Below are 22,880 nucleotides of genomic sequence, written 5' to 3'. Positions count from 1 at the left end.
TAGAAGCACCGTTCAGGAAGCCTCTGTGAGATGTAAGCTCTCTTCCTATCCAATCTGGACCAACACCTGCACACAGTAGGTGCTTAATAATCATTTGCTGAAATGAGATTAATAAACAGACTAAACCACAAACCATCGTAATGAGGTTGTGGCCTAGCACAGGCTTATCCAAGGTTCTGCCAATTTCACAAGGGCCATTTGACTTCTCTTACAGGCTGTTTTTCCTGACTTTTTATCATGAAACATTTCAAATGTGTAGAAAATATGAAAGAATATCATGATAAGCAGTCATATTCCCACCACCTAGATTCTCCTATGGTTAATGTTTTGAACAAGGGCAGCTTATTACAGGGGTATTCTTTGTCACCACGGAAGGAGGGGACTGGGGGTAAANCAGAGATCTTGAAGTGATTTTGCTGCATCTGTTGACGGAGGCAGGAGCTGATGAGAATGCTGGGGGAAGGGGGCTCACCAAGGGAGGTCAGGCTGTTCTAGAATGTTCGGGCCTGCTTGTGGGTATTCGTGATTGTGTGTACATGTGAGTATGTAGGAGCAGGTATGTGTGTGGTAGTTTGTATGTGTGAGTGTACATAATTGGGTATAAGGGTGTGATAGTGTGTGTGGGATAACGTGTACGTGTGAGTGTCTGTTGTGCATGTTGTGTATGATAGTGTGTGCACGCACATATGAATGTGTATGTGACTGTGAGTGTGAGTTTGCACACATGGTATTAGGACAGAGCCAAGGGGCATTTCCAAGGTTCTGGGCCCTAAAGAAGGTTTGGGAGAAGCTGAAAGGATCCATATGCAGCCGAGACCCTGGTACTCGTGTGGCCGATGCCTCCCCACCCCTAGCACCCAGGCTACCAGGGAATGCTGGGCTCAGGCCAGGAACCGAGAGAACAAAATGCAAAAAGTCAAAACATTTGTGTTGGGGTAGCAGGGGGGGATTTTAAAAATTATTATTCCTTATGTTTTGGTTAAATGTTCTTGGTATTATTTCTTTTCAACAAGTTGTTCAAGAACCTCTAATGCTGTAATTACCTATGTTTCTCCCAGGCAGACCCTCTGCATATGGAAGGGTGACCCGTTTGGTTAAATGTTCTTGGTATTATTTCTTTTCAACAAGTTGTTCAAGAACCTCTAATGCTGCAATTACCTATGTTTCTCCCAGGCAGACCCTCTGCATATGGAAGGGTGACCCGCTCACTGAAGAGTGATTATTTTTGGCTGGCAATGGGTTAATCACAAAACGGATGTCCATTAGAACTGGTGCTATGGGTTAAATGTGTCCTCCAAAGGTTCATATATTGGAAACTTAATCACCACCGCAACAGTGTTAAGAGAGTGGGAAATCCTATTATGGTAATTGACAGGTGGGGCTGTTAAAAGGTGATTAGATTGTGAAGACTGTACTCTTGTGAAAGGATTAATCCATTGATGATTTAATGGGTGGTCATCATGGGCATGGTTCTAACGGCTTTAAAAGGGCAGCAAGTGTGGGGATTAGTCCTCTGGCTCAGCCATCTGCCAAGTGACACCCCACACTGCTGTAGAGCCACCACCAAGAAGGCCCTCACCAGACGTGTTCCCTGAACTGTTGACTTCCCAGCCTCCAAACTGTAAGAAATAAATTTTATTTCTTTATAAATTACAGTTTCAGGTATTTGGTTATAAGTAACAGAAAATGGATTAAAACAAATGGTGAAAGTCAAGGAGAAAAGGGCAAGAATCAGAATCAGAGAGATGGCTCCGGCCATGTCCTCTCTTGTCATCCTTGGGAACACACATGGATAAAGGAGCCCCCACTGCTGGTGAGAGTGGGAGAACTAGTTCTGAAAGATTCGAAGCAGTGAGTTCAGGTGGCAATGGCACCGCTGGCCCTCAAGGAAAACCAGGCAGCCCTTGGACTGGCTCAGCCTCATAGCAATACTGCCTGTGAAGTGCAGAACTAGCTCCACATTTGTGAGGAAAAGCAACTGCAGTCTCTCGCTTCCCTGGATATTTTTAGCATTGGTACACCCGAATTTTAACTATTGGGAAGGATTTATAAAATGCAGGCATTTGTAAGAACATGCACACATGTGTGCACACACACTCTAAAAAATGGGGCAGGATGGGGCCCTGACATTCCTATTAACAGGAGTCTCAAAGGTGGACAAACACCAACAGGTGGAGAATTTTCATCAGGAGAGTGAATGAAACAGGGAACCATGCCCCCCACACACTGTCCCCCCGCAAGAAGTTACTTACTAGGTTGGCATTTAAAGGAGACCAGGAGGTATTTACTGCTTCCTGGACAAAGGTCAGGTCCAAAAACACGGCTATTGACCAGGAGGTGGCAGGCCCGCTGGTTCTGGCATTCGTCCAGCACCTTCTAGAATGAAGGGGTAGAAAAAGGATAGGCTTGAAAACCACACATACTGTCTGCCAGACCCCAAACCTGGGCTGCTCTAGGCTCTGAGAAGAGAGAGATGCCCCTCCCCGGCCGGGTTGGTTCCCTGTCTCCCTGCTCTTTCCCAAAGGAAGAAACCTGATCCAACAGCACCAGGCCTGACAGAAAACCAGCCTCCAATCAGCCGCAGCTGGTGCCACTGCTGACACCTTGGGCAAAAGCACTACATTGCAGAGGCTCTGGGGGACGTGAGCAAGATTGGCACCAAGTGTCAGGCTGTAGAGCGGGTCAATTAAGAAAGATATACATGCGCTTTTAATGTGTAGCTGCTGTATGCTAAATGGGACACTATTTTTTGCTTTTGAGGGAATTAATAAGGTATAATTAATTGTGTTTTAACTTTTGAAAGAATTTTCTAAGAGAGATGGAGGCAAATGGGATCATTGTGATAATAGATAAGAAAGGTATCCTTGATTAGAGTTAAGTTGGTTTGGATTTCAGATAGTCATTACTGAATTTACTCCTGTTTTGTCACACTTTGGGAAAGGCATCTGAACAATAAACGAATCCTGGACAGTCAAAAAAAAGTGTCATGCTGGAGGGGACTTTTTCAAGGTCCTCTTTGAGGAGGGGTCCCCTGGCTTTAAAGCTGAGAGCTGGGGCAGTCAGGAATGACAGTCATAGCTCCTCAGCCTCAGAAACAGCTCTACGCAGGCCACAGAAGAGCTGGCATTTGGGGGAGGCCTTGGAGACCCTAACCCTTTCCAGCTCATGACCCGAACATAGGCCGACAAATCAAAGTTAAAAAGCTGATTCCCACCCTCGCCAAGATCAAGAGTATGGGCCCACTTCTCCCTCATGGAGCAATTTTCTTTTCACTTTTTAAAAAAATTTTTATTTTATTGGAGCAATTTTCTTAGTGGAATATTCAGACTTACTGTTGAACATTTGGCTTAAAAGCTTTCCTTCACATCCCTCTCTCTCCTGGTTTCTTCCAGGGAACTCCATCATTTGTTAGTGAATCTGCTCTGTGGACGTTCACAGGGCACCTGTGCTGAGTCATAGAAAGGCCCAGCATTTTCGCACTGTTCTGCCAGTTCCTGGTTCCCACAGAACAAGCCCTGCCTGTGGTAAACAGAGGTCCTATACTTGGTTCCACTAACAAGGACACCAAGTACAGAAAAAAACAGTTCCCCAGAGTCTACTTATCACTTTAGGACTGAATTTAGTGTAGATTCATAAGCCTTTCTGAGTGGCCATGTTCTCCTAGCAGCTCATGGGATATTTCCATGAAGGATGTCCGCCCTACTCAGTGTCACCCGTCACTCAGGGGCCCAGCAGATGTAGATCAATCAGTAAGAACACTCAGGAAGCCCCCTGCTGTTCTCCTAGCAGCTCATGGGATATTTCCATGAAGGATGTCCGCCCTACTCAGTGTCACCCATCACTCAGGGGCCCAGCAGATGTAGATCAATCAGTAAGAACACTCAGGAAGCCCCCTGAACCCTCAGGAGGTGCAGCTTTCAGGTGCTGGGGTACGCTGGCATGGCCAAGGGTCATGGTGAGGTGACTCAGCCCTCAGAAGTCACTGGAAGGCTCCGTTACAAACTCAGAGTGGGCCCCAAGGCAGGGCCATGTCCAAACTGTGTTAGGAGCTGGACAAGCAGAGAGGGGGACTTCCCGGTGACACTTAGTCAGGGGCTGGGTCAGCTGTGTCTCCTGTGTGGATGTCCACCTGTCCTCTCCCTGCCTTAAGCAACCTCCCTCTGAGGAAGCACCTTGCCTCGGCTCCCAGAACAGTTTAAAAGACACGAAGTGAAGGATCTCTTGATCTCTGGATGAAAGAGCTGCGCATGGGGAGCTTTCTGGCAACCCCCTGAACAATCTCAGAACTGTGTTCACAAAGGCTAACTTGTCAGCCTGGTTATGGAACATTCTCTTCCCTCGGGGGACCTGGCAGAGGCAGGCACCCTGTGAGGGTGACGATGGGGCCCGTGCTTCAGATGCCAGCAACCTGGAGTTCATACTTTCACAGAGCAGGCCCTTCCACCGTTTTGGCACAGGCTGATGTTCTTTTTATGCACCTAGGAGGGCAGCAGAGGGTCTGCACCAGGGATGGGTGGGCAGGGCCACTGAGTAAGGAACGGGGGCAGGCCAACAGGGATATGGCTCCTGGCACCGAGGGCAAGAACTGCCAGGGTGGGGCACACAAGGAAAGTAACTGCTCACCTCCCGAAGAAATATGTCTCTCCTCAGGGTATGGAAACCTTGTCTAGGAGACTCATCCAAACACAGTCTTTTTGGCTGCTCGCTTGGTGTTTTCACCAATCACATGACTACCCAGATACTGCAATGCTTGGAATGGAAGCCACAGATGGTGTGAGAGATGGAAAAATCCTTACATCATCATATGATTTTTGCTTCTCCTCTTTGGGCCTTGGGGAGAGCGACATAGCATTGAAGCTTGTTCTAGTTCTCCTCAGTCTTCCTCTGAAATTTATCTTCAACCACATTTCCTATGGCTGACAAAATCAAACTGACTTCTAACTTGCCATCTGCTCCAAACACCCTGCCCTCAACATATTCATATGGAACTTGGGAGGCATTAAGAAAAATCTAGGGCCAGGGGACTTGGTAATCTTGGGTAACTAATTACAAATGTTGAGGGGCCAGGGACGGTGGCGTAGAAGTTGCTTGGATAGTTGAAAGCCATGAATAGTCTAAAACCATCATTGAAATATTAGTTAGACCTCCTCCTATACCAAGTCTTTCCCTAAATATACCAGCCAAAACAAGAGAATGTCTTAAGGTCCCCACCCCCAATTCCTGGTACCATTCAGTAGAAGGGCAAATTCAGCAGAGGTTGCCCAAGAAAGCTCCAAATGAGAGTAACATGATTATCTACAACTGGAGAAGCAAACCACAAAAAAAGACAGTTACTGATATTTCCTTTCCTTGAGTATATTCTCTAGGAAGTTGGCCATGACTCCTGATGTCTGCCTCTCAAAGATACTTGTGTTTTCCACTAAAGAGCCCACAGCCTTCCTTTTCTACTGGGGTATTTACGGGAGATGTGGGCCCAGAGACTGAAGCCCAGCATGGTTGTACTTTACTTTACTGCAGTAAGGAGTATGCCTGTGAATAAATCACGTTGCAAGTGTACTAAGGGAGCTCTCTGATAGGTAGGAATTCTATTTAGACTTGTTTTACCATAAGGAATCCTTTGGCGGGGCAAATATAGCTCACCTGCAAAACTGGTGATTTGTATAAATTGGGATTTTCATGGATCAGGTTAGCTTTGAGTAAACTGTATAATCACAAATATATGTACAGAGAGAGTGAGAGAAGAGTCAAACCCATTTTATCATCTTAACACATCTACGAAAGGCAATACCTGCAAGCTGGTGGGTGCCACACAGGTTAAGCTGTCTTCCCTCTGGGAGGCAGGCTGCCGGGAATTACACATTTGGTAATCTTGCCCATAAAATGCCGATTGGACACTTATCGTAGAATGCCGAGGGCACTGTAGATTCAAATGGTCCCCGTCACAGGCATACGCAGTGTGGTTTTGCAGGAGTTTGGTTAGGTAACCTGGAAAATATTCAGCTGGGTTACAGGAGGCCCAGGAATCCACACTCCTTCGTAGGTTTTGGGGCAGAATGACATCGGTCCCCTGGGGAGGGGCCGTTCAGTTGGGGAAGATGTGGTGGGGAGCCTCCCCAGCAGCTCGGGTGGAAAGGTCACCACACCAGGCCTGGAGGTGGGGCTGCAGGAGCAGGTGCCAGCTTTCATGTCTGGGCCAGAAACCACAGTCTGGGATGGCCCATGGTAAGGCTCAGAGGGCTCTTCCCCCTTCGGGAAGTGCTGAGGGATTTGCCAGGGGCCAAGGAGTCCTGAAGCCCCTTTATAAAGCTGGAAGAAAATTCGAAGTGGGTGTCCCCTGGGCATGCAGATGCCTGCCCTGAGGGAGACTTGCACTATCTGCTGTCCCACTAGGGAGACCATGCCTTCCCGGAGTGAGGGGATGCCGTTTTATTTCAGGAAGCCACTCCAGGGCCTGCCTCACCCTGGAGAGAGGAGAGTCGGGCGGGGCAACCTGCACTGTGTAAGCACCTGCTCTGAGGCCGTGAGGAAGGAAGGAGGGGAAAGGTGCATGGTGGGGCTTGGCTGTGGGGCAGATGTTGTCTCCCACACATTCATGGTCACCAGAAACCTCAGAACCTCGTTTGGAGATAGGGTTATGGCAGATACAGTTAGTTAAGAGGAGGTCATACTGGAGTAAGGTGGGCCCATGATGCCATACAACTGGTGTTCTTACAAGAAGACGAGAGAGACAGAGGGAAGACAGCCGCATGAAGACTGCAGTGGTGCGTTTACAAGCCAAGGAACATGCCAAGGACTGCCGGCCACCACCCGAGCTGCACGAGGCGATCCTTCCCCACAGCCCTCGACACCTTTTGGACTTCTGCCTCCAGAACTGTGAGAGAATGCATTTCTGTTGTCGTCAGCCACCCAAGTTTTGGAAATCTGTTGCAGCAGCCACAGCAAGCTAATGCAGGCCCCCCATCCCAGCCTCCTCACCCCTTCCCGGGCAGCGGGGGAGCCACGCGGGGCCTGGGGCTCTGAGAAGCCCTGAGGGTGGCCCGGCAGGCACAGGGCCTGGACCGTTTCTCAGAGAGGAGGAAGGAAGGTTCACCCACAACACAGACTCCCTCCTCACACCTCACGAGGTCAACAGTTGGCGGCTGGGAGGAGAGCCAGGGACTTTTCGCTGAGGTGCGTGGGAGGCGGTCTTGGCAGCCCTCGGCCTCTGAGAGAGCAGAGGTGGCCTATGGGAGGGCGGCTTCAGAACCCCCAGTCCCCGCACAGTTATTCCTGTTCAGGGTCAAATTCCTCTCAGAAACATAATTCTCAGCAAAAGGCACCCAATCCAGCTGCCCGGCTTCCTGGAAACTCACAATCCAAGGCACCAAGACCGTCTGCCCTGGGGCCATCACACCCCAATCCAGAGGGTTCTGAAGAGGAAGGATGGGAAGGCTCCCCCTGCACTGTCTAGACCTTAGCTCTCCCGCGGGAACTCTTTTTTTCTCACCCTGAAAACCATCAGAAGAATGGCCAGGAAATCAGCTGCCCTGAGTTAGTTCACTAAGGCAAGCAGCAGAACGCACGTCAGGCCCCAGGAGTGGGAGTCAGGGGACAGCATCTGTGTCCCACAGCACACCTACTGGGCACCGGGCCAGGCCAGGCAGGGACCCCTCAGCTGTGGGGGCCCTGGGGCCGTGACTTCCTGCACACAGGTGAACGCACGTCAGGCCCCAGGAGTGGGAGTCAGGGGACAGCATCTGTGTCCCACAGCACACCCACTGGGCACCGGGCCAGGCCAGGCAGGGACCCCTCAGCTGTGGGGGCCCTGGGGCCGTGACTTCCTGCACACAGGCGGCCTGATACAGCACTGAGTACTGAACATTCTGGCCTCCTTGATGGGATCTCAGCACCCTGTTAAGAGCCACCCCTACCCCATGGAGCCCAGGGTTGCCCTGATGCCATCCCTAGGCCAGCACCAGGGTGAAGCACCCAGGCTGGTACCCAATACTGAGCTCTCTTCCCACTCCTCATTACAACTTTCTCATCGGTCATCCCATCATTCCCAAGAGCGTGACCAGCTGACTGCAGCTTCAAATCAGTTCTCAGAGTGTGACTTTGGCTCAGTGTTCATGGTCTGTCCAAAAGACCATGTGCTACTCTAGTTTGATGAAGGAAATGATGAAGATCTGGGGTCCCAGAGCCACAAGATGGAAGGGGCCCTGGGCTTGGACTCAGGGAGAGAAGCTGCTGCTCCACTGGCGTTTACATGAGTGAGGAAGGACTTCTGCTGTGTGGGGGCCGTCATCTTCCTTCACTCTGCTTGTCATCTAGCCTGTCCCCACCAGACAGAACTTGATCTCCGTGGGACCACTTACATTGAAACATACGTGTGCAGTGCAGTGGCCTGAGCCCCCAACCCCCCCCCCCCCATACATACTCCTATTCTGGAGCAGATGCTCAATGCACCAATGCGAGATTTTTCAGGCCCCTCGCTCTTTGAGAGGGGAGGGGAGCCTAACACTGCAGATACAGAGAAGATACTCCAACAGTAAAACTTGCTCTAGACTCAGTCCATTCCCTTTTCCAAAACCTATGCCCACATCCATACAGTGGCATATTAATCAGTACTGAAAAGAAATGAGCTATCAAGCCACAAAAAGACATGTAGGAACTTCAAATGCACATTACTAAGTGAAAGAAGCCGATCAGAAAAGGCTGCGTACCGTATGATTCCCACTCAATGACATTCTGGAAGAAGCAGAGCTGTGGAGACAGCCAAAAGAGCACTGGCTGCCAGGAGTTACGGAGAAGGAAGGATGAACAGGTGGAGCACAGAGGATTTTTAGGGCAGTGGAACTACTCTGCATGATGTTGTAATATAAAAGGTATAAAATGTATAGTGTCAACATGTCAATATACATTTGCCCAAACCCATAATATCAAGAGTGAACCCTAATGTAAACTACGGATTTTGGGTGATAAAGGTGAGTCACCGTGGTTCACCCAGTGTAACAAATGTATCCCTCTGGGGAGATGTTGACAGTAGGGGAAGCGATGCATGTTGGTGGGGGAAGGGAAGGGACGTTCATAGAAATTGTACTTTCTGCTCAGTTTCGCTATGAGCCTATAACTTGTCTAAAATATAAGGTCTATTTAAAAGGGTGGGGGGGACAAAACCCCTGTGCCTCCCCAGGATAACATCACCTTTCGGAGGAGAAGAGTTAGTGACAGGGAGGGGACAGAGGAGAGCTCAGGTGAGCTGGCAAGCTCTGTCGCTGGATCTGAATGGTGGACACGTACTTTACTTTGTGAAAGTTCACCCAGCTATCCACTTAGGATTTGTGCACATTTTCATATGTAGGTAAATAAAAACGTTGTTTAAAAACCTTTTGCAGTTATCTGACCAATACTTTTAAATTAATCAAGGAAGTTGAGATGCCATGGAGCCTTGGGTGATTTATAGAGCACGGGAAGTGAGGAATACCTTCTTCTGCAGGTGACTGCATTCACATGACACACTCCAGAGTGACCGTGGGAAATGCTCATGAGGACCAGCCTTCACTCTGCATGCTTATGGGCCTCCTCAGGTGCCTTCCCATCCCTCATTCTGCATGTTCTGCAGTGTCACAAGGTCAGGGAGAAGGACAACTAAAACTACCCATTGGTTTCAGCAACATGGAGGACATCCAGGACCATGATGAGCGCATTTGGGATAGTGGGGGGTGGGGACAGAAGCATGTTTGGGAAAGGTTGAAAAGTGAGTGTAAGTTGAGGAAATCAAAGATGGCAGGTGGAATAATGATGCCCAAAGACGTCCACAGGTCTTAATCCCCAGTACTTGTGGTCACATTACCTTACACTATAAAAGGGACTTTGCAGATGTGATTAGGTTATGGATCTTAAGATGGAGAGATTATTATGGATTATCTGGGAGGGCCCCATACAATCACAGGGGTTCTTAAAAGGAGGGAGGAAAGAGGGTCAAAGTCAGAAAAAGGAGACGTGACAGTGGAACCAGCAACTGGAGTGATGCAGCCACCAGCCCAAGAATGTAGGCAGCCTTCGGAAACTGGAAAAAGCAAGGAAACATATTTTGCCCTGAAGCCTCCAGAAGAAATGCAGCCCTGCTGACACCTTCATTTTAGACTTCTGACTGCCAGAACTGTAAGAAAATAAATTTGTGCTGCTGTAAGCCACTAAGTTTGTGTAATTTGTTATAGCAGCTAACGTAATCTATGCAAATGACTGTTGCAACAACCTGATGAAGATGAGAGAAATAGGGCTATAGTTCAAGGACAGATTTTTTTTTTTCCTTTTTGTCTTTTTTACTGACCGGTAATGGGATCGCAACCCTCGGTGTCGCGCCCATACTGGGGACTGGCAACGGGATCGCAACCCTCGGTGTTGCGCCCGCACCGCGCTCAGCCAGTGAGCAGGAACCAGTCTCCACATGGGATCCGAACCCTCGGCGGCACCGCCGCGCTCCCAAGTGGCGCACTCTCCAGTGCGCCACCTGGCCGGCCCTCAAGGACAGATTTTTAAATAATTATGACTGGGTTAAAGTTGGGAGAGGCCTATGCATATACATATGCATATATATAAACACATATGCAGATGAGCCCTGGGTCATACGTAAATTACATTTCTTACTATGGGTTGTGATCCAACAAGGTTTTTGAAAGTGGATATTGCAATTCATGAGCTCCAAGCTAAATACAGGGAAGGAAATGAGCCCAGGAGAGGGGAGCGGCCCGAGGGAATGGAAGTCCTTCTGAAGCCAGGAGCAAGAGCAATCACATAAGCAAGTTGGAGAAGCAAAAGGCTGCCCCCAAAAGCTATTTGAGTGGTGATTTCAGGGCGGAACAGTTAGTTGCAGGTGATGGAGGGAAGAAGCGGGCTGGAGCAAAGTCCTGCTGCCAAGGTTGTCCTTGAACAAAAGGCAGATGACAGATGAGCCACTCCTAGTCCAAAGCCACTTCTGGCATGCTCTTCACATCCCCAGTGAGCAAGCACACTCTCTCCCCTGCGTGGGCAGAGTCAATGCACCACTCAGCTTCCCCATACCTTGGCTTCTTGGCTGGTTCAAAAGAGAACTCTTTTAAAGAACTGCCAATACAGCTTTTTGCTAACTGTTCTCTCCGGATCAAATTCATCACGTTGGATCAGTCAAAAATGCTTTATTTTTTAGTCGTCTCAGCCAGAGTTCTTACAATCTAACCCTGTCTGTGGGCAAGTATGTACTGTCCTGAAAGAAGAGAGAAGTGCACCCTCTTAAGAAACTGGTCCTTAGAGTCCTGTATAGCCTGGAGATACACTGTTGATCCTTGTTAAGCTAGTGGGGAGGGGAAAATGGGTGGGTGTCGACCCTCTTCGTCAGCTTCACAGAGCTCAGGAGCTGTGGTACAATTCATGTTTATTTAAATCCAAGATAGTATCTTCCATGGTGAATACCCTGCTGTGTATCAGCAGATATTCTCAAGGGAATATCCCAAAATACATGGTTGGGCAAATCCTAGAGCAATTTAGATAAAAGTTCACATTTGCCCTTTTTAAACGTAGATGAAGAGTTCATGGGAAATAAATCCCTAAGAGTGGCAGGAGTTCTCCACTGACTTCAAAAAGACATGGGGAAGCTGGGAAATCGTTCTTGGGATCGTTGGGATCATCATCCTGTCAAATCTGTGATGAAAACCCATATATATGCAAATAATCCAGTGACTAGAGAATGACTAGAATGATGTAAATGACTAATTTTCAAAGACTCATGGGGTATGTCCCAAAGTGTTCTATGGGAGTAACAGGTGTTATGCAAGGGGGTGTGGGGGGTAGGGAGCTAGGAGGTTCTATGGCAAAATAAGCTCAGGATGTCATGGGCAACATGATTCTTCCCTGCAGAACTTCTCAGAGCCACAGACATGCCAATGCACACAGGGACACCATAGGAGTGGACAAAGTAGGCAGAATCTCCCAGACATATCTGACCAGCCCCCCACTTTTTTTGCATGAGGCATCTGAGGGTTAGTGTTAAGCACAGCGTAATTAAGAGAACATTCACTTGTGCTCCATAAAACAGGGTCAGTGACAAGAGCTACATCTAACTTAGATGACTCAGAAGGAATTTCTGAGTCCCATACAGCTGCAGAATCCTCATCAAGAGCAGGCCAGCGAAGGAGAGGGAGGAGGAGGGGCAAGCAGAGGATTAAAAGGCCCCAGACAAGGGATTAGGGTGTGTGACTGTGACAGTCACCTCTAGGAATTGGTGTCCTCATGTTTTGCTGTGAGGGTCAAATGATATAATGGGCATAACCAGCTATTATCTACCATAAACTACTGCACAACTCCAAGGTATGGCTATTATATCATAAATCTTGAAGTAACATGGAGTTCCCATTGCTGGAATGCTGAATGTGGGGAAAATAGGATAATTTAGTCAGGCTCCCTCAGCTGAGGTCTGGTTGGGGTCGAGCAGCACATTCCTTGTAAACAAGTTGTGTGTGGGTGGAGTTAGTGTGCATGTGCACCAATGTATCTTTTTAGTTTTGTTGCTATTGTGTTTTCTTCAGTTTGTGAAGCAGGCTGGCTGGCAGAGCTCACATCTAAAAATAGAGCATGTCTACTCCGCTTGCAGCTGGTCAGTTTTTCTTTGGACTTTGCCGGTAGCAGTTGAGTTTCTGAGTTTCTCTTTGTACTGCCTAGATCCTAGATGTGTGTGTGTGCTGAATAAAGACTATTCCTTCTTCAACCAAGGCTCCAAGGATCTTTTTGCCAGTTACCTAGCTCATAGACCTGAATGTGAAGAGTTTGTGAATGGGCTCGTGGGGTCTGTGAGCTCCAGACCCTAGTCCTAGCTCTACATCAAACAACCTGCCTCTAGTCAATTACACTCTCAGTCAGCCCTCTCGGCTCTGAGCACTATGGTGTCAGGTGGACACTCAGAGAGAAAACACAGCCCAGTGACTGTCCTCAAGGTCCAGAAATGTCACTGCTGAGCTTGGAGGGAAAGGGAATTCTTAAAAAATTTTTATTGTACATATTTGTGGGTACAGTGTGCTATTTCAATACATGAATATACTGCATAATGATTCACTTAGGGTAGACAGCATATCCATCCTCTGAACATTTATCTTTGTGGTGATTATAGTCAAATCCTCTTTTCTAGCTATTTAGAAATATAGTAATATTAGCTCTAGTCAGCCTAGAACACCAGAACTATCTACCTGTAACTTTGTACCTGTTAATCTACCTCTTCCCCTCCCCCAAGACCCCCTCCTCCTCCTGGCCTCTGGTAACCCTGATTCTACTCTCTACTTCTATGGGAACCACTTTTTTTTTTTAGATTCCACATATGAGTGAAATCATGCTGTATTTGTGTTTCTGTGCCTAACTTATTTCACTTAACATGACAGTGTCCAGTTCCATCTTTGCTGCTACAAATGACAGGAATACATTTTTTTTAATATACATAGTTGAATAGTATCCCATTCTGTATATATACCATAGGTTTTTAAAAAATCCGTTCATCCATTGATGGGCATTTGGTTGATTACATTTCTTGGCTCTTGTGAATAGTGTTGCAATGAACAATGAAGTGCAGGTGTCTCTTTGATAGATGGTTTCATTTCCTTTGGGTATACACCCACTAGTGAAACTGCAGGGTCATAAGATAGTTCTATTTTTAGTTTTTTGAGGAACCTCCATACTGTTTTCCATAATAGCTGCATTGATTTACATTCAGGAAGGGAAATTTCCCTCCCTCCCTTCCTTCCTTCTTTACCTTCCTTTCCCTCTTTCTTTCCTTCCTTCCTTCTTTCTTTCTTTTTCTAATAATTAAGGTCTAAAAAGTTACCAACATTTAGAAGAGGCCAAATGGGCTGTAAATTTTCCCTCTCTTTCTTTTCTGAAGCCAGAGGCCCTCCAATGAAGTCCAAGTTTCGGATGGCTGCTGTTGCTTGAATCACTCTGAGCACAGGATACAAGTACACCAGTTGCCTGCCCCGCACCCCCACCCAACATCCATGCGCAAAAGTCCCCGAATCACCGGGGGCCAATTTCACAAGCTCACTTCTGGGAAGAGAATGGAATTCAATTCTTTCCTCCTTGCCTCCCCCTCCCAACTTTTGGTTAATAAAGTGGCACCTTCTACTTGGTTAGTGCTTTAGATAAGAGACCACACCCTTTCATTCACAAATACTCAAGGATGTCTCTACATGTTTGAAGTCCTTTTCCAGAAAAACGTGTTCTTTTCTTTTGTGTTTGTGTGTGTTTAGAGAATTGGCAAAAGCACTGGGGGGTGGGGGGCTGGAGGGGAGCCATGAGTCAGTGTTCCTGAGGGGGCAGGAAGGGCACTGTGGCCAATGAAGGGCCAGGACTGGGCACCACACACCCTGGAGCATGAAGATCAAAAAGTGAAGTGAGTCCTGTGTTCAAGACCTTCCTCTAATCCCAGGTTTAGCACTAAAATGTTGAACCTGGAGGTGAATTATGAAGAGGACTACAGCCATCGGCCTGGTTTTTAGATATTTGAGGGGGAATCATAAGTGGTAGGGATGACCTGGGGTAGCTAGTATTGCTCTTTAGTGATAAGCTCAGATCCTGGTCCCAAAACAAACCAGAGGAGGAGAGAAGACAAACTGAGTCCAGATAGGGCAGAGATGATACGTTTTCTTCCTCAGCACATGGGAGGAGTATATTTTCCAGCCCCTCCCCCCTTAAGTTCTGCTAACGGAGAAAGGGCAGAAGTGACATTTGCTACTTGCAGGTCTGACCCTTGAGACCCCCATGTGACCCTCCACTTTTTCTCCCTCCCCTGTCTGCTGTCACGTATGGACAATGAAGGGGGTAAGAACAGACTCTGAGGGCCCAGAAGATGGAGGAGGCACAAGGCAGAAGGAACCTGGGTCCCTGAAGGACTTCATGGAGCAGAGCCTACCCCCTTTTCCAATCACACAGGACCATGCCATGAGCAAGAAATAATCCTTTATTCTGTTATGCCATAGGGATTTGGGAGTTTTTTGTTTCAGCAGCTAGTTGGCCCTGACTAATACCCCAGCATTCTGTCAACTGGTGCTGTGTTAAGTAGAAAGGTTATAGGACTTTGAGAAGTATCAAAAACTTCCACCAAAAACATTCACTGGTCCGTGACGGTGTTTTTGACACCATTCCATGTAACCTCCATCTTCACTGGGGGAATCATTTCTTTGAATTAGGACCTTGGAACCAAAAGCCACAATAGAAGTGAGTTAAATTACTAAGAAGATAAAAGGGATTAGTGGTCTCATTAATGAGCCTGCCAGTCACTCTTCACAATGCCACTGACCTTTAAGAATTTCATGAGCAGAAATGGAAAGCAGAGGCCTATGATGGAACACTCATAGGACAGGCAAGTTTCCATATGTTGATGAGTGTGGGAGAAGGCATGGAGACTGCAGGCAGGCTGGTGTGATGTTCTGGAGAGTCCTGGCCCTGGATAAGGTGTGTCAGAGCAGGGGATGAAGGCTGTGGGCTACGATGGGAAAATGCAGGCTCTGGAACCCCTCAGATCACCTGCTTATTAGGGCCTGCTCAGTATAACCTCTTCACCTCTCAGTTTCTTCCTCTGCAAAATGGGAGACTTATGACTACTTTATAGAGTTGATGTGCAGGTGATAAGAAACAGCATAAGTACAGCACCTTATACAATGGCTGGACACATCAATTTCATTACCTGGGGAGAACATGAGTGTACTAGAAGGCAAAGAAATTGCGCGTGCAATCTACGTGGAAAAGGGAGCCCAAAGAGAGAAAGGTCAAGGAGCACCCCAAACCCACTGCTTCCCAGCTTAGCTTTGGTTTGGCTTAGGACTAGGACATCTCAAAAAAAGGGTAGATGACGTCTGCTCTCATATTCTGTAAAACTGCTCCAAAGGAGGGGCTCATCTATTTCAGGGAGATTATGCCATAATCATTTGCCCCCAGGTTTGAGGATTTTACAGAAGCATTTGTTGTAGAAATGAGCACAATGTTGTCTGAAACAGACCAGCTAAGTGCACACTTGGATGAGTTCACTTGCTTCTGATATGCTGCTTTTGAACCTACAAATTCCTGAAATCCATTTTCCGAGCATGTTTCCCAACAAACTCAGCCATTCCCTTTGACAATAAAACTGCTTGGCTTTCTTAAAGCCAAATAATAATATTATTTCCAAAGGCATAAAACAGAATAAAACTTATAAACCTTCCATGCCTGCCATTGTTTCAAAAGCATTTAAAGGAATCTCAAAGTGTATATGATTAAAATATTTCCAAATTTCTCAATAATGGAAAAAATCACCCCAGAAATTGGCTGCTAATATTTGACAAGTAAAGTGTCAACGACCCCTTGCTCTCTCTCTGTGACTTTTCTACCTTGAGAAATGAACATTTTGACATCTTTGGGAGTACCAGTTTGCACTCAGTTGCCATTTTCTACACACATAGAGGGGACTTTTTTCTACTACCCCTGGACTTTGAGTTCTTGACTTTAATGTTGGTTTCTGATAGTCGTTTACCCAATTACCTCTTATCTTGTTACTTTTTCTCCCAGCATCTCTGTTTTCTCTTTCTGTACACCAATGCTCTGATTCATCAAGCCCCATACTCTCCCTTATATACACATATAGATTTTAAGTGGATTTTTCTGTGTAGATGCCCACATGAATATTTACGTGTATGGATTTCAGACCCTTGTGCCTGCCTAAGCATTTGTCTACACATGCCAATCCATCACATGGCTTTCCATCCCACTCAAACAAAAATCCAAAATCCTTATGTGATCGGGGTCCTGTCTGCATTATCCAACCTCGTCTACTACCATTCTGCACCTTGGCTCCAGACACAGTGGCCTCCTCCTTGTTTCTCAAAAATGCCAAACATATGCTGGCTTCAGGACTTTTGCTTTGGCTATTCTCTTTGCCTGAAACATTCTTTGTCCAGATATCTGCTTTCTTCCTCAACCCCTCCCTTCATTTGGCCCTTTGCGCAAATGTAACCTCATTAGATGGGCTTTTCCCGGTCACTCTGGAATGCAGCACATCTCCCACCCCGACACCCCTGATTCTCCTGTATTTTACTACATAGAGACATATTGTCTGTTTCTTCCCTTTTGAATGTAAGAAGAGACTTTGTTTTATTTATTGCTATATCCCCACTGCCAAGAAAGGGTCAGTCATATAGCAGGTAGACAATGAATGGTTTTTGAATGAATCAGTGAATGAGAGAGCATGGAAGACTAGAAAGCAAGAGCAGATCACAGGCAAATGAGTGAGAAGCAGATTCTGATTAATCCTTACAAGCACCCAACAACACCCAGCACTTATAGATTTCTCTATGTAATATGCTATATATATATATATATATATATACACACACACACACACACACACAGAGAGAGAGAGAGAGAGGATATGAATCAATTTTTAAAAATTACTCTAAATATGCTGTGTTGATCTTGAATTACAGTCTTTAGATCACAGTCACTATTTTATTTCGAACAGGTCTGGTAGGAGCTCCTTTGAGCCTTTTCAACCAAAGGTTTCAAATCCTATAAAAAGGAACACCTTGTATGGTGAACAGGTACCAGCCCCCGAAAGTTATTCCGCAAACACCATCTGGATTAGATTGGTTTAAAGTAACTGGATCAATCCCCATGTACCCCAAGCATCTAAGTGGAGCACTTTCTCTTTTCTTTGAGCTGCACAGTAATCCCCAAACTACAGAGCCACTTGGCGACTAAGCTGGGATTGCAGTGCATTTGATAACTTAATGCAACTTTTTACCAGCACTTAAAACTCAGATACGAAATCTATACTTGATCTTTTCTGCTTGGAATTGGCCAAATTAGTTGCTCTCTCCCCCCACATACAACAAAAGGCTCTCAGAAACACTCAGGGTTGCTGACCAACCAGAAGGACCCAGAGAGCCCAACACACAGATGTGGGGGCAGCAAAGTGCTGCCTCCCCACCCACCCCCTGAAAGGTTGTGTAAGAAGCAGCCTTTCAACTCTGGATGGCTCATTTCTCTTCTGCCCACTCTTTGGATGTGTAGGATGATTAAAGTAGGTATGATACGTTCAAGGTAGAAATTTAAGACCTGGGGGCATGTATTTTATACTTTATTCAGTTAATTGGAAAATTATATAGTAATTTCACTGCTCAGGATAGTGAAACTTTCTTTTCCACTTTAGGGATGATGATGCTTGGAGAGTAGTACTCTAAACCTCCAGAAGCTATTTTGAAGGAAAACGATTAGATTTAGGAGCAGGACAGGTTTGCCGTATTCTTGACCGAACATGCTTTATTTCCTAAGCAGTTAACAAAACCAGTGCCTGGAAGTTTCTAAAACTTGAAACAGATGTAAACAGCATGCCCAAAAGGCTGTGCTTAGAGAGCAGGCTGGGTGACCGGCTATACCTATTACAGCCTCCTCATTGGCTTAGTGGACTTTGGACAGGTCATTTAGATTCCCCTTCTTTGGTTTCGCCTGAGAATAAGGGGAAGTCACAACATTTCTTCCCTTGTATTTCCCAGAAAGAGGGAGGCTGGACTGATAGTCGGCAAGTATAAAGAAATACAGGCACCCACATAGTAATTAGGCTGGCCTGGCCCCAGTCTTTATATTCCTCCTTAACTGTTTCCTTGGCATGCTCCCCCCAACCCGGCTCGGCCTCACTGAACGGCCTCAGGGGCCCGCGCTTTCTTAATTCTCCTGTGGGCTCTTCATTCACCCTTCCTCATCCTTCCTTTGCTGACAAGTGTTCCTTCTGACGGCCCTCATCTTATGTTTATATTCCTTATCTCTTGCCTTATTTTATTCACGCCACGGGTGACAGCTCAGTGACTCTGTCCCTCATCTCTGAACTCCCCAGGACATCTACTTCATTCACCACCAGCCAGGAATCTTGTTTACTAGCTCTTGGTTCCTGGCCATCCCCTGGATGCTGTGAATCTGATTCACAGTGCACTGTGTACAGACGATCCCAGATTTACGGTGACTCCACTTACTACTTTTCGACTTTACGATGGCGTGAAGGCAATTTGCATTCAGTAGAAACCGCACTTCAAGTACCCACACAACTACTCTGTTTTTCACTTTCGATATTCAATAAATTACATGAGATGCTCAACAATTTATTATAAAATAGGTTTTGTGTTAGATGATTTTGCCCAACTGTGGCTTACACAAGTGTTTTGGGTTAGATGTATTCAATGCACTTTTGACCTACAATATCTTCAATTTGAGATGGGTTTCTGGGGACGTAACCCCATTGTTAAGTCAAAGAGCACCTGTAAACCGCACACAATCAATCCTCATTATTCACGGATTCTGTATTTGCAAATTCGCCTGCTCGCTAACATTAACTTGTAACCCCAGAATTAATACTTGCAGGGCTTTCCTGGACATGGGCACAGTGGTGAAAAACCTGAGTCATCTGATGTGCCTGGTCTCAGGTGAGATCTTGTTTCAGCACTGCTCTCATTTCAGCTCATACCATAAACAACACATTAACTTGTAACCCCAGAATTAATACTTGCAGGGCTTTCCTGGACATGGGCACAGTGGTAAAAAACCTGAGTCATCTGATGTGCCTGGTCTCAGGTGAGATCTTGTTTCAGCACTGCTCTCATTTCAGCTCATACCATAAACAAGTGTCCTCAGCATGGTCTATTTCGTGCCATGTTTTTCACATTTTTGTGTTTTTTGTTGGTGATTTTGCTGTTTAAAATGGCCCTCGAGTGTAGTGCTGAAGTGCTGTCTAGTGTTTCTAAGTGAAAGAAAACAGTGATGTGCCTAACAGAAAATCTGTGTTAGAGAAGCCTTGATCAGGCATGAGTCCCTGTGAACTCTGACTCCGGTCTGATCTCTTCCCAGACTGCAGGGGCTCCTCTCTTGGCCCTGAGTCCAGGACTTCCAAATAAAGGAGACACTGCTCACCATCCCTGTCTTTACAGTTTGTTATAATGTTATGCTCACTGGGCTGGCCGGTTGCTCATTTGGTTAAAGTGTGGTGTAATAACACCACAGTCCAGGGTTCAGATCCCCATACCAACCAGCTGCCAAAAAAAATAAATTAATAATGTTATGCCCAGAGTTATCTTAAATGTAACAGAAAGAAAAGGAGAATTGGGGTGAGAGAGAAGAGAGAAATAGGGACAATGCATGAATTAATAAAGCTGAATTGAAGAATCTGCATTTATAGAAAAGTTAAGTCTGAGTTTAGAAGCCAGGCAGGGTGGGCGAGCGATGCTGTGGGAAGGAAAGCAGGTCCTTACGAACCAGCTGCTCCCTCTTGATAGACATGGAAAGGAAGCAGGAAAGACTGGAGGTTATGAGGGGTTACTTCTAGCACTTGGATAGCTTGGCTCCTGGCATCCCGAGGGCTCCAGACCAGTGATTCGCAAATGGGCAAAAATGGACTAGAGGGCAGAAATGTTCACTTGTCATCTCATTTATCACTCAGAAGACCTGGACGTGGCCCTGGCTAAAGGACAAGACATGCCTATTGCTTATTGTACTTCAGGAGATGGATGCTGTGACAGAGGAAGCACTGGAGAGGGAGGGTGGCAAGGGGCAAAAACAGCATGCACCTGACCCACCCAAGAGGCAAGGAGGGCTTCCAGGTGTAGGTGCCACCTGAAGAAAGTGCAGGAAGTAACCAGGTGGAGATGAGCCTCAGGCAGCAGGGAAAGATGTGGAATGGCTCAGAGAGAGCTTCTCGATGTTGATTGCAGGGTGGAAGATTGATGTGAAGGCTGGAGAATAAAGCAGTGTCTTGTCGAGGAGTCTGAACTCTAATCTGAAGGTAGATGGGAGCTGCTGCAGGCTGGCCTGCAGGGAGTGGTGCTGCTCAGGTTTGCAATGCACAGAAATCCCGGGGAGGCTTGTACTGGACGGACTGGAGAGACCCACGAAAAAATCAGGGTAGATGCAGTCCTCATCGGAGAAATGAGGAAGGCTCCAACGGAGACAGCAGAGCAGGGGAATGGGGTGGAAAGGACCAAAATCAGAGTGGAGGACATGGATGTATGGCCTGCACAGTCACACAGGGCCCAATGTTCTCATGCTTGGTTTAATGCTCTGCTGTCAGTCTTGAAATTCTTAGTAATTGTATCTTTGACCTGTGTTTTGTAAGTGAAATCTTATGGGGCGATGGAGCACGCATGTGGGCAGCTGAGACATCTGCGATGTGAGATACAGTCGTCCTTGTCACCCCACACCCATGGCATGTTTGCGTCACCCTAAGTAGAGACTCTCGGTGGGTCTGCAGGGAACAGAAGTCCAGCAAGTCTCAAAGCGAGCACAAGAGAGTGTGATATGTCTACGGCTAAGTACGCAAGACATGCTGATAGCGTCCCTTAGAATCAGAATCTGCTTTCAATGCAAACAGAAGGCAATGGCATCCTGAGAAACAGGAACAACCCAGGAACACTCTCCCATCCTTCCTTACTCGTGTCCCTGTATTAGCCAACCACTTACACCAATGACCCAGAAGGAGAGAGAAAGATGGTGGAACTCATAGTCCTTTTTCCTTCCTCACACATCCGTAAGCCAAGGTAGAGTGTGGTGGGAGAATGAGCAGGCATGGAAAAGTGAAATAAAAACAGTTGAATTACTGTCCTGCAGTGTTCTCACTGTTCTAGTGAGAAAAAAGTACACATGCAAGATATAAATTGCATCACTTCTGTGATTTCACATCTGAGTTAAATGCACTTCTTTTTGCATTTAAAACTGGTATTGCACAATGTAAAGATGAACAGTGAAATCTATGTTAATGATTTAAGATGTTAGCTTTTCTTTACTTAGAAAGACATTAAATAAATAAAAAACATCATGATAAGTTGAGAGACAGAGAAATAACAAAAAAGAAGAAAAAGCTTTATATTTTTAGTACCTTGAACAGCATGTTTCCTCTGATTTTTGAACAAGGGGCCCACATTTTCACTCTGCACTAGGTCTTGCAAATTCTTCAGCAGGTCCTGACAGCAAAGACAACTGGCGATCTAGCAGTAGAATCAGTGCGAGTAGGTGGTGGGGACGTGGGGCATAGGCAGAGGGAGAACTTGGGAATGGCTGCTGGGTTTAGAGATGGTGGTGCCATCGGCTCTTTGGAGATACGCCCTTGAAGGGCAGCTTTGTGATTCTCCTCTGGACAGGCTGAGCCTGCGGTGCCTGGGAGGCCGGCCACCTAGGAGGAGGGAGACCAGCATGTCAGCACCTCGGTGGTGGCTGAGGCCCCGGGGAGGGGCTACTGGGCGAAGAACTGTGGGCGTGGGAGGGGACGCAGGAAGGCAGACACCTAAGAGATGGGACAACAAAGAAGGCCCCATAAAGGAGACTGAGAGGAGGGGAGACAGGAGGAAAGGGGGAAATAAGATGACAGCCAGAGGCAGGTATTAGGGTGTTGACTACAGTACGGTTTTATTAGCTCTAGTGACCTTCAGCAAATTGCTCAACTTCTCTGTGCCGCAGACGAGCACCTATAAAATGAAGATAATAACAGCACTTATCTCGGGGGGATGTGGTGAAGATTAAATGAGCAATTATACGAGAAGGGCTCAGAACTCTGCTGTATTAAATTCCTAGGGCTGCCGTAACAAGGTACCACAAACTGGGTGGTTTAGAACAACAGAAATTTATTGTTTTACACTTCTGGAGGCCAGAAGTCTGAGATGAAGGTGTTTGGCAGAGCCACACTTCTCTGAAGACGCTAAAAAGAGAATAGTTCCAGGCCTCCCTGCTTCTGGTAGTTCCTTGGCTTGTGGTCACGTAAGTCCGATATTCACATGGTGTTCTCTATGTCCAAAACTTCCCCTTTTACAAGGACTCCAGTCACAGTGGATTAGGCCCACCCTAATGACCTCATTTTACCTTATCACCTCTGTAAAGAT

The 22,880-nt window shown here is 46.7% G+C and overlaps 1 protein-coding gene across 2 annotated transcripts in view; it reads right to left on the bottom strand.

The window, feature by feature from the left end:
* Nucleotides 1-21,952, bottom strand: part of EVA1C (eva-1 homolog C (C. elegans)) — a 68,021-nt gene extending 46,069 nt beyond the window's left edge. The window contains exons 1-3 of one of the 2 annotated variants that reach the window (XM_008577231.1): nt 21,884-21,952; nt 5,789-5,985; nt 2,253-2,376 (exon numbers count right to left, since the gene is read on the bottom strand). In XM_008577231.1, the coding sequence (XP_008575453.1) occupies nt 2,253-2,376; nt 5,789-5,860 (196 nt within the window). In that variant the 5' untranslated portion in view covers nt 5,861-5,985; nt 21,884-21,952. Of the gene's footprint in view, nt 1-2,252; nt 2,377-5,788; nt 5,986-21,883 lie in introns of those variants that run through there. The other variant, XM_008577230.1, reaches the window with a different exon arrangement.
* Nucleotides 21,953-22,880: the final 928 nt, after the last annotated feature.

This window comes from Galeopterus variegatus, unplaced genomic scaffold (genome assembly GCF_000696425.1).
Source record: "Galeopterus variegatus unplaced genomic scaffold, G_variegatus-3.0.2 Scaffold1463, whole genome shotgun sequence".
NCBI lineage: Eukaryota > Metazoa > Chordata > Mammalia > Dermoptera > Cynocephalidae > Galeopterus > Galeopterus variegatus.
This window is presented reverse-complemented; position numbering and strand designations above follow the sequence as displayed.